At 58.3% G+C, this 10,860-nt stretch overlaps 1 protein-coding gene across 4 annotated transcripts; it reads left to right on the top strand.

Moving 5' to 3' along the window:
- The first annotated feature begins 1,261 nt into the window (after nt 1-1,261).
- On the top strand, nt 1,262-10,742 carry ZNF687 (zinc finger protein 687). 4 transcript variants are annotated; one of them, XM_079760622.1, is made up of 9 exons: nt 1,262-1,702; nt 5,158-7,280; nt 7,421-7,599; nt 7,965-8,141; nt 8,233-8,395; nt 8,551-8,880; nt 8,983-9,095; nt 9,305-9,446; nt 9,573-10,742. In XM_079760622.1, exons 2-9 carry the CDS (start codon nt 5,175-5,177, stop codon nt 10,062-10,064), a joined length of 3,702 nt encoding a protein of 1,233 aa, XP_079616748.1. In that variant the 5' UTR covers nt 1,262-1,702; nt 5,158-5,174; the 3' UTR covers nt 10,065-10,742. The 4 variants fall into 4 exon arrangements, with proteins under 4 accessions (XP_079616748.1, XP_079616745.1, XP_079616747.1 ...); XM_079760619.1 differs by lacking the exon at nt 1,262-1,702 and adding an exon at nt 1,928-2,091; XM_079760621.1 differs by lacking the exon at nt 1,262-1,702 and adding an exon at nt 2,160-2,296.
- The last annotated feature ends 118 nt before the right edge of the window (nt 10,743-10,860 follow it).

Here is a 10,860-nt window from a genome sequence, read left to right as displayed (position 1 = left end):
CCAGTTCTGTCCCTGCTTTCAGAGGACTAAGAATTTTTAAAATCTTTACAAGTTCTAAGATTCCAATTATTTCATTTTTGGTTTCCCTCTCCCCACTTCATAAATAGAATAGAAAATATTAAAACTTTAGGATTTAAACTCCCTGACCTATAACTTTCCATTTTTCAAAATATCATCTCTCATTTATCTACCCTTCTCTCTCTTTGTCCTTGTACTTTTATGCTTTTTTAAAATTTCTTAACTGTCATGTTGATGTCCATATTTAACTAGAAGCTCCTTACCTCCTGAAGTCTCAGTTACCTCTACTTCATAAGGTGTAACAGGATGTTGAAAGAGAATTTTTCTGTTGTTTTGGAGTCTGAGCTGAGTCCTCAAGGAGAAAAGAACATGTAGGTACCCCCATCGTAAAGAAAGACTTTACTAGACAGGCAAAAGGGCATAAATCTCCAATAATGAAGGTTCCTATCATCGTTGTCAGCCCATATAAGTTGGTAAATTTACTGGGATAGAGCCCACAACCTGGGCATGCACCCTGACCGGAATTGAACCAAATACCTCTTGGTGCATGGGAGGACCCTCCATCCACTGGGCACCAGCGGCCAGCACAGAACCACTTGTAATAGCCACGCCCAGGTTGCCAGCGGCTGCGTGCGCACCGTCTACCGAGGCTCACCGGCCAGCTACGGAGTGCGCGAGGTGGCACACTGGGCTAGCAGATGAATTCTGCAAGTGAGTGCTGATTACAGGATCAAGGCAACTCTTTTTCCAAGCACGTCTCTCCCTTCTCCCGCCTCTAGGGGGCGGGGCAACAAAGCGCGGGAAAATCGGCCTGGACTCCACCCTCATCCTTGCTGGGGGCAGGGAAAAAGAGATCTTAAATGGGCAATGGATATATCTATGTATTTACACACACACACACACACACACACACACACACGCAAATATATAATTCAGGGTGTCCCTCAAAAATGCATGCACTGTAACAGCTGTTAGCTCGATTTTGAAAATGAAATGTATTTTAATAAACACTGCCTTTATAATTATTGTGTATACATTTTGGGGTACACTGTGTGTGTGTGTGTGTGTGTGTGTGTGTATTTTGACTCTCTCCCTGCTCCCCTTCACGTGTTTCCGGAAGCCTACCAACCTGCCGCTTTAAGATCCCTTTGGAAATGGCCCAGGCCACGCCAGCACTCTAACGTCACCTCTCCCGCACTTCCGGTCTGCATGCCTGTCCCAGGCTTCAGGTGCCGGTTCCTTCCACACTCCAGGACCTGCTCTGCTCCAAGCCCTCCCGCATTGGGGGGGAGCTGTGGGTGACGCCAGCCAGCTATGGGCCCGCGCGAGGACCCCATCCATAGGGCGATTTAGACAGTAGGAAAACCGCAAGAAAATAGTCAACCAGATGACGTAATGTTTTGGGTGACGTCCCATTCTCTCCCTTCTGCATGGCATGACTGACATTGGAGTTTAGCCTGAGAAAGCGCAAACGGACCTACACATCCGGGTCCTTTCAGAGTCGAAGAGATTCTCCTCCAAGTATTCACCAAATCCAAGCTGAGAGTTCCTGAAATTTGTATAAGTGAACTGCAGGCTTTCGGGATCGCGGCCAATCGGGAGCGAGGGGGCGGAGATGCACCTGGAGAGTCACCGCCTCCAGGAGGAAAGCAGGGAATCAGATCGGCTTCTTCCTAAACGACAGGTAGCGCGGCCAATCGCTTTTGAGATGCACAGATGGGGCAGGTGGCGGCACAACCAATGGCAAGAGGCACTTGAGAAGGACTAGGCTCCTTGCCCAATGAAGCTAGGAAGACCGTGCGGGGTTTGTCCGGAGCGGCAGTGCTCAAGGCCAACCCAGTGTGGGGCTGGGAGGGGCGCAGTACTGAACGACGAGGGGATTGGCCAATGGCGAGTACGAAAGCCGGCCGCCCAGCCCGGGAACGCCGAGGGAGCTGAGGAAGGGGGAGGCCGAACGGGAGAGAAGCAGGAAGTAGCGGCGGCGGCGGGGAGGGCTGCGGTGGCGGCGGCGGCGGCGGCGGCTGGAGCAGGGGAGGGACCGCCGGCGCTCAGCCCGCACTGGGAGCCAAACAAGTAAGCGCGCCGGGGGTGAATATCCGCCCTTGGCCCCGCCCCCGGGGGGCGGGTAAATGCCCCCGCCCCTCCCCCACTTGGTCAACTACCCCCTTCTCCGCGCCGTCCCCCCGGGGCTGCTTCTAGGAAGGCCGGGACCCCGCTCCCCTTCCTTGGGGCGGATGGGCGCAACCCCCAGCCTGTTGAAAGCACAGCCCCTCGCCGGGTAAACGTGGAGGGCGGGCCGGGGTCTCCGAGTCCTGGGGCTTCCAGCCCAAGAAGCGTCCGAAGCGCGGCCCGGGGGCTGGAGGCTGCGGGGTGTCGCGACCTAAAATGGTGTCCGCGTCCAAGGGTGGGGGCGGGGGACCCGGCAGGCCGGAGCAGAGCCTGCACCCCAGCTGGGCGCGGGTCAGCGTCCGGGCCCGGGCGGGACTCGGGCTCGCGCCCTGGCCGCCGCGCGCCTCCCGCTCACTCCCGTCTCGAGGGGTCTGGGGCGGAGGCTGCGGGGCGCTGGGCGGCGAGGGGCGGCGGTCGGAGTTGGGACGGACCCCCGTGGTGTCTCCACTACTCCGTTTCCGCGCGCCTAGCCTCCTGGGGAGTCCTGGGCCCCGAGGTGCTGTGCGGCGGCGCCCTGAGGGCCGGTGCGAGCGGGAGGCGCCGCACGCCTCAGTTTCCCCTCTGGCTTCTCCAGTGTACACCCCGCCCCTTCCCCGCAGCCACGGACGTGCTCCAGGCGCCGGCCCTCGGCAGATGGCAGGGACTTAATTCCGCCCGCTGCCCAGCTTGGCGGCGGTCTAATCGCCCCCAGCCGCCAGCCCCTCGCCCTCTGCGTTGCAGGCCGCTGGCCAGGCAAAGGGCTGAGGAGCCCCCACCCAACCCGGGCCAGTTCACCCTCTTCCTGTTAAGCGCTTTCCTTTGGCTTTTGGGGAAGAACGGAGGGAAAGGGGGGGTGGGGGCGGAGCCCAAGAGACTGGGCGCAGCCGCCGCAGAAAGGCCTGGGCTGGGCGGTGGGGGAAGCCTCTTTGGCCTTGAGCTCCTCTGCGTGGTCTCCTGTCTGCTCCCGGCCATCGGCCGACCTCTAAGTCACTGGGACGCCAGAGGGGGAGTTGCTCGGAGGAGGCGAGTTTGCAGATGTTTTCTCACAGTCCCCATTGATCTGTGCTCCGCCAGCCGAGTGAAATGTAGCTCAGGCCTCCCCAGGTCAGGAGAGAGCCGGGCAGAAGAGGGCCTAGCGATCCATCAGGGCCAGAGGCAGGAGGTGGAGGGCTTTGTTTAAATCCAGAGCCTGCAGAATTGGGGTGGGTGGGTGAGGGGAGGACGCCCCTTTCTTCCTCTAATTGGTACCCTCACCCTCTACCCCCACCTTGGTCCCAGCAATGCCACCTGCCACCTGCTGGGACTATCTCCAGTTTCAGTCTAAGACTAGAAAGAGGTGAGAGAATTGGCCCTGGGAAATGGCTTCAGCCCGGGCAGGGAACGTGTAAAGGGGGAGACTTCAGTTGCTTCTTCCGAGATATCGGGGCACTGGTGGGGAAGGCTGGGAAGGGAGCAGACCTGGGTCCCCCACGAGCTCTAGGCTGGCCTTCTTGTTGGTTTAGTGACACATCAGTCTTGTGGGATTTTATTTTTTATTTTTATTTTTTGTGCTGGGCAAGGTTGGGGTTGGGTGAGACTTCCTGGGCTACTGTTGCCAAAGGAAAATTAAATGGGGGAGGAGTGCCGTTAGGGCATAAAGTGGGGTGAGGAACTCAGAGCCGCCATGGTAGGGGTGAGGGGGCCTGGCTTTCCCCATGTGGCAGCTGTGCTGAGTAAGCTTGTACCCTGGAGTTTTAGCCCTGAGAGAGCAAGATGTGGAGGTAGGAGGGGCGGCCAGGGGCGGGCCCAGGCACTCTGGGGAAGGTAGGTGAGGGAGCAGGTGTTTATGACGGAGGAGGCCCTTGTGACCAGGCTCCTCTCGGTTTTCCCCTGTCTTTTCTCTTTGTCTCTTTCTCTTCCTGTGTCTTATTCTATCTTGGTTTCTTGGGTGATTACCCTGAGTCCACCTCTCTCTGTTAACCAAGCTGGATCTCCAGGTGCCAGTGATGACCCCAGGTGCCTCAGATTCGACCTTGTAATTATCCCTGACTCTTGTCTCTGACCCCAGCTCTAGATTTCCAGTGCGTACTCCTCCCCAGCCCTGCCACGACCTGACATGGCCTTGTCTGTCCTGTCATAATTAATTGTATTCTGGGTTCTGTCACGTTTACAATTTCATATCATGCTCAGGATAGCCCTATGATATGTGGGTTACTTGCCCCCTCTTTCATTCAAATGAGAAAAGTAAGCAATGGAGTAACTTGCTTATCTCCAGCAGGCTATCTATGAAGCTGGAATGAGAATCATGTCTTGTGTCTCATGACATGGTTTTTCAGATCTCTGTAAACCCTCAGAAGATCCACGAAGAATATGAATGGAGCCCGGCTGGCATGGCTCACCAGGAGGTCATAATGGTTTGATTCCCGGTCAGGGCACATGCCTGGGTTGCAGGCTCAGTCCCCAGTGGGGGGCATGCAGGAAGCAGCCAATTAATGATTTTCATCATTGTTTCTCTCTCTCTCTCCCTTCCTCTCTAAAATCAATAAAACTGTACTTAAAAAAGAAAATAAGAATATGAATGGATACCATGCTGTCACGAATGAGCTCTTAAACCTAGAGCATTGTGTCTGTCCTCCTCCTTAATAGTAGGACTGATTAGTTGGCTCGGCTGGACACAGGAGGGGCTTAGGTGGTTTCACCCAAGACACACACTGAACTCCCTCCGTCTCTGTTACTCTTATCTTGTATACGTATTTCTGAGAAGTCTTTTCCTCTGCTTTCTCTGGATCTTGGTGTCTTCTATGGGATGTGCACACCACATTTCTCCCTATTTTAGGGTTTGGCAAACCAAGCGCCTCTACCACCTCTCTAGGGTTTGCACTCTGATGGAGGTGTGCCTAAGTCAGTGCGTGGGTTTCTGAGAGGAGATGACCATGGAGACCCTGAGGGAGGAGGTCCGGGTTTCTGCTTCCAGAGATTGCAGTTTCTCCCTCTTCTTCCTGTTTTCATCAGGTCTGGGACTTGCCGCCATGGGAGACATGAAGACCCCTGATTTTGACGACCTCCTTGCTGCCTTTGACATCCCCGACATCGATGCAAATGAAGCCATCCACTCTGGGCCAGAAGAAAACGAGGGGCCAGGAGGCTCAGGGAAGCCAGAACCCAGTGTAGAGGGTGAATCTGGAGAAGCAACAGCAGCAGCTACTGGGGCTGGCCCTGGGGTTTCATCCCAGGTCTCTGACCATGATCTGTCGTCGGGGGATATCTCAGTAGTCAGCGTCATTGTCAAGAACACTGTGTGCCCTGAGCAGCCCGAGTCCCTGGTTGGAAGTTCAGGAGGGGAAGGGGCCCGGCCTGGGGTTACGATTAAGGAAGAACCTGTGGGGCCTCATCTGATGCAGAATGGTTTTGGGGGCCCTGAGCCATCCCTTCCAGGAAACCCCCACTCTCCAGCTCCTCCCAGGGAAGGTACCTGGAAAGAAAAAGCCATAGAAGGCAAAGCACCTTTGGACCTCTTTGCTCATTTTGAGCCTGAGCCAGGGGAGCACCCTGACCCCCTGCCTTCCTCTGTGCCCTCCCCACTGAGGGAAGGGACCATGACCCCACCTCCTTTCCCCTCTCCCTTTGAGCTGGCCGAGGAGAATGGCCCCGCCCTTCTGCCACCTGGTTCTTCCCCACCGCTGGGCGCCCTGAAGCAGGGCAGCGGCAGCCCCCTTCATCCCCAGGGCATAGCCCGGCTAGGCTCAGGCTCTGAGGCTGTGGGCATCCCTGCCAGCCCCTCACCTCCTCAGATTGCTGGGGTGCCCTTCTTCAAGCAATCTCCGGGGCATCAGAGCCCTCTTGCCTCCCCAAAAGTGCCCAGCTGTCAGCCCCTAAAGGAAGAAGAAGAGGATCAGGGGCCAGTGGACAAGTCTCCCCCAGGAAGTCCCCAGAGCCCTTCTAGTGGAGCTGAGGCTGCTGACGAGGACAGCAACGACTCCCCTGCCTCCTCCAACTCTTCTAGGCCCCTCAAGGTTCGGATCAAGACCATTAAAACATCCTGTGGGAATATCACAAGGACTGTAACCCGGGTCCCTTCAGACCCTGGGCCCCCTGCCCCCTTGGCCGAGGGGACCTTCCTGGCTGAGGCTAACCTCCTAAAGCTGTCCTCTGCAGTTCTGACTCCGGAGAGTCCAAAAGTGGTGAACGTCCATTTGGGTGATGGCACAAGGCTAAAGGGCACTGTGTTGCCTGTGGCCACCTTCCAGAACGCAAGTACTGCCATGCTGATGGCGGCCAGTGTGGCCCGCAAAGCTGTGGTTCTGCCTGGGGGCACTGCCACCAGCCCTAAGACAATTGCTAAGAACGTGCTAGGACTGGTGCCCCAAGCCCTGCCCAAGGCTGAGGGCCGGATAGGGCTGGGGCTAGGGGGGCAGAAGGTGAACGGTGCCTCGGTGGTGATAGTGCAGCCTTCCAAGCCAGCCACCGTGCCAGGTGCCGGGGGCGGCACGGTGATCTCACGGACGCAGTCCAGCCTGGTGGAGGCCTTCAACAAGATCCTCAACGGCAAGAACCTGCTGCCTGCCTACCGGCCAAACCTGAGTCCACCTGCTGAGGCCGGGCTGGCCCTGCCTCCGACAGGCTACCGCTGCCTCGAGTGTGGAGATGCCTTCTCACTGGAGAAGAGCCTGGCACGGCACTATGACCGCCGGAGCATGCGCATCGAGGTCACCTGCAACCACTGTGCCCGCCGCCTGGTCTTCTTCAACAAGTGCAGCCTGCTGCTGCATGCCCGGGAGCACAAGGACAAGGGGCTTGTCATGCAGTGCTCACACCTGGTCATGAGGCCCGTCGCCCTGGACCAGATGGTGGGGCAGCCGGACATCACGCCCCTGCTGGCTGTCCCACCTGCCCTCGGACCTCCAGTCTTGTCTGCCTTGGGCAAGGGTGACGGGGCCATCGCCACCTTTGCCATTTCTACAGTTGCTGCTGAGGCCCCTGTGCTGCCACTCTCAGCTGAGCCACCTGCTGCCCCTGCCACCTCTCCTTACACATGCTTTCGCTGCCTGGAGTGCAAGGAGCAGTGCCGGGACAAGGCGGGCATGGCTGCCCACTTCCAGCAGCCTGGGCCCCCTGCCCCGGGGGCCACCAGCAATGTGAGTTGCCTTCCAGTGCCCTTCCTGGGAAAGGGGACAGCCGGGGGCTCGCACTGGGAAGGTGCGAGGGGCTTGGTTAGGAGAAGTAATGGGGGACAAGCCACTCCTCCCGGACTCACCTTGTTTCACCCTTTTGACAGGTGTGCCCAACCTGCCCCATGATGCTCCCCAATCGCTGCAGCTTCAGTGCCCACCAGCGCATGCATAAGAATCGACCTCCCCACGTCTGCCCTGAGTGCGGGGGCAACTTCCTGCAAGCGAATTTTCAGACCCATCTCCGGGAGGCCTGTCTGCACTTCTCTCGCCGTGTGGGATACAGGTGCCTCTCCTTCCCACAGTGTCTCCACACTCCCTCATGCCCTTGCTGGCCTCCTGGTTCCTAGCACCAACCTTTCAGATGGCCTCTAGAGAGCCCCATCTTTCCTGCTCAGTCCCGCAGCCCTGGTGTCCTGGCAAACACAGAGCAAGCAGGGCCCCCTGTGCAGCTCCAGCTCTGCCTCGGTGGGCCTCCCCTGGGGATTGTCTCTGCAGCTCCCTCCTGCCCTCACCTTGCTCAGGCTTCACCACCGATTAGCTTCTCCAAGTCCACCCAGTCCTTGAGGATGAGCGTTGGGGGGCGGGGTGGGGGGTGGGGGTATGGAGATGGCCCACCTCACCACCATGCCTCCCCTGTCCTCCCTAAAGGTGCCCCAGCTGTGCTGTGGTGTTTGGGGGTGTGAACTCCATCAAGTCGCACATCCAGACGTCACACTGCGAGGTTTTCCACAAGTGCCCCATCTGCCCCATGGCCTTCAAGTCTGCACCCAGCGCCCACGCCCACCTCTACACCCAGCACCCCAGCTTCCCCACGCAGCAGGCCAAGTGAGACCTGGGATGGGGTGACGAGGGGTGGGCCAGAGGGGCTTGGGCCCTGAAGGGGCAGGTGTCTGCACTGTCCTCTCCACCTGCACAGGATGATCTACAAGTGCGCCATGTGTGACACGGTCTTCACTCACAAGCCCCTTCTCTCCTCACACTTCGACCAGCACTTGCTGCCCCAGCGCGTCAGTGTCTTCAAGTGCCCATCTTGTCCTCTGCTTTTTGCCCAAAAAAGGACCATGCTGGATCATCTCAAGGTATAGGAGTCAAGGGCTGGAGTGGGGGTGCTCGGCTGTGTTGACCTGGTGCAAGGGTCACATAACCTTCAGGAAGAGGGGGAGGGGGGGAACAAGGATTGTGGCAAAGCCAGGCCCTCCCCACAACCGCCATCTCCCGTGTCTCCCTCTCACAGAACACCCATCAGACTGGTCGCTCGGGAGAGGAGACTGCTGGGAAAGGGGCCGGGGATACTCTTCTGACCCCGAAAGCTGAGCCCGAGGAACTGGCTGTGTCTCCGGGAGGAGCAGCTCCCCCCATCGAGGAGCTGTCTTCCTCTTCAGAAGAGGACCTGCCCAGCTCCCCAGAGCCGCCTCATCCACCCAAACGGCCCCGGCGGGATCTAGGGAGCAAGGGCACCAAGGGTGGGGGTGGGGGCCCCGGAGGCTGGACCTGTGGCCTTTGTCACTCCTGGTTCCCGGAGCGGGACGAGTATGTGGCTCACATGAAGAAGGAGCATGGCAAGGTGAGCAGATGGGCTGGAGGGGCAGCCTTGGGGTTGTCCTGTGTGGCAGTGGGGCTCGGTCCTGCAAGCCTGGCTCTGAGGTTCCCCTCCCTGCTCTCCTAGTCAGTGAAAAAGTTTCCCTGTCGCCTGTGTGAGCGATCCTTCTGTTCCGCGCCCAGCCTGAGGCGCCACGTCAGGGTCAATCATGAGGGTATCAAGCGCGTTTACCCATGCAGGTAACCCTTTTCTTCTTACCCCTTCCTGTTTCTGCCCATCAGGTGACCCCTCCCATTCCTTCCCCCTTCCCGGTCCCCCTAAGTATTTGCCCACCTGCCTCTGTGCGAGTGGACGAAGGGTTGAAGCTCTAGTAGTCGTCCTCCTCTCGAGCCACTGGCCTTGGCCTTCGGGCTGTGCCCTTGGCACCCACCCGCACTCTCCCCTCTAGGTATTGCACAGAAGGAAAACGCACCTTCAGCAGCCGCCTCATCCTGGAGAAACACGTCCAGGTCCGGCACGGCTTGCCGCTCGGGGACCAGTCTCCTGGCCGGGGGAGTATTGTGGTTCGGGGCCCCGGTGCCAGAGCCCAGGTAAGCCCCCCTGCTGGGGTAGAGTTGTGGGAACTGCAGAGTTATAGACTGGCCTCCGCAAGCTAGGTGGGGGTGCCAGGGTCACTGGGGTGATGGGGAGGCCCAGTTCTTCACTATCTTCTCCAGGGGCCAGGACGGAAACGTCGGCAGTCCTCTGACTCTTGCAGTGAGGAGCCTGACAGCACAACACCTCCAGCCAAGTCCCCCAGGGGTGGACCCGGGTCGGGAGGCCCCCTGCGCTACCGGAGCGGGGGCTCAGTGGAGCAGAGCCTCATGGTGGGGCTGAGGGTTGATGGTGGGACCCAGCAGTGCCTCGACTGTGGCTTATGCTTTGCCTCCCCTGGCTCCCTGAGCCGGCACCGCTTCATCAGCCACAAGAAGAAACGGGGTGTGGGTAGTGCCAGTGCCCTGGGTGTGGGGGATGGGGAGGAAGAGGCGCCCCCTCCAATGAGGTCCGACCCAGAGGGTGCAGATTCACCCTTGCCTGCTTCTGCAGGTCCACTGACCTGTAAAGTCTGTGGCAAGAATTGTGACAGCCCTCTCAACCTCAAGACCCATTTCCGCACACACGGCATGGCGTTCATCAGGGCTCGGCAAGCAGTCAGTGGGGACAACTAGCCCCAGACCTGGACTGACTGGCCCCCTCCCTCTTCCCTGGGAGCCTGGGTCACTGCTGCTCCACAGGCTGGGGGGTTTCATTGTAATTCACATTTTGTTCAACTCCTCTCCCCCTAGTCCCCAGAGACAACAGACTTGAGCATTCTAGTTATTTGCAGTCCCCACTGTGGGTTTGGCCCTTGGATCCTAGTAGAGTGGGCCCTCCATTCTTCCTTTCTTAGCCCAACACTAATTATGCTCCTGCTGCAGCCCGCGTGGGACTGGGAGGATGGGACTTCCAGGCCTGCTAGACAGGTCCAAGGAGAGACCAGTGCCGCAGTCACACTCCACAGCCCCTGCAGGCGGACTTCAGGCCTGGCCCTGCCCTAGCACCACCCCTTAGATTCCCTGGCACTCAAGCCCCCCACCCCTACAGTGCCTTTCACTTGTTTTTCCCCCTACCCCCAAAAATCCAGGGGGTTGGTAGGGATGAGTCCTGTCAAGGGGGCCCAGGGAGAGGAGGGGGCAGGCTCTCAGGAATCCTTTATTCTTGTAGTAATAATACTAACAGTGGGGGAGATGGGAAGGAGAAAACCAGACCATTAAACTGCTTGTGGTTTAATCCCCATTCAGGCTCTTTTTGATGTGACTGGACAATGTAGACTTGATGGAGGGGGTGAGAATCAAATCTAGGGAGGCCTTTCTCTGGGAAGAAGTGGTACTGACGGAGACAGGTAGGGAAAAGCAGTCTTCCTCCACCTCGTTCTGTGTGGCACATCTATTCGCTTCTCACTCACCCACCCCCCAAAAAATACAA

This window comes from Cnephaeus nilssonii (assembly GCF_951640355.1).
Source record: "Cnephaeus nilssonii genome assembly, chromosome: 21".
NCBI classification, from domain to species: Eukaryota; Metazoa; Chordata; class Mammalia; order Chiroptera; family Vespertilionidae; genus Cnephaeus; species Cnephaeus nilssonii.
This window is presented reverse-complemented; position numbering and strand designations above follow the sequence as displayed.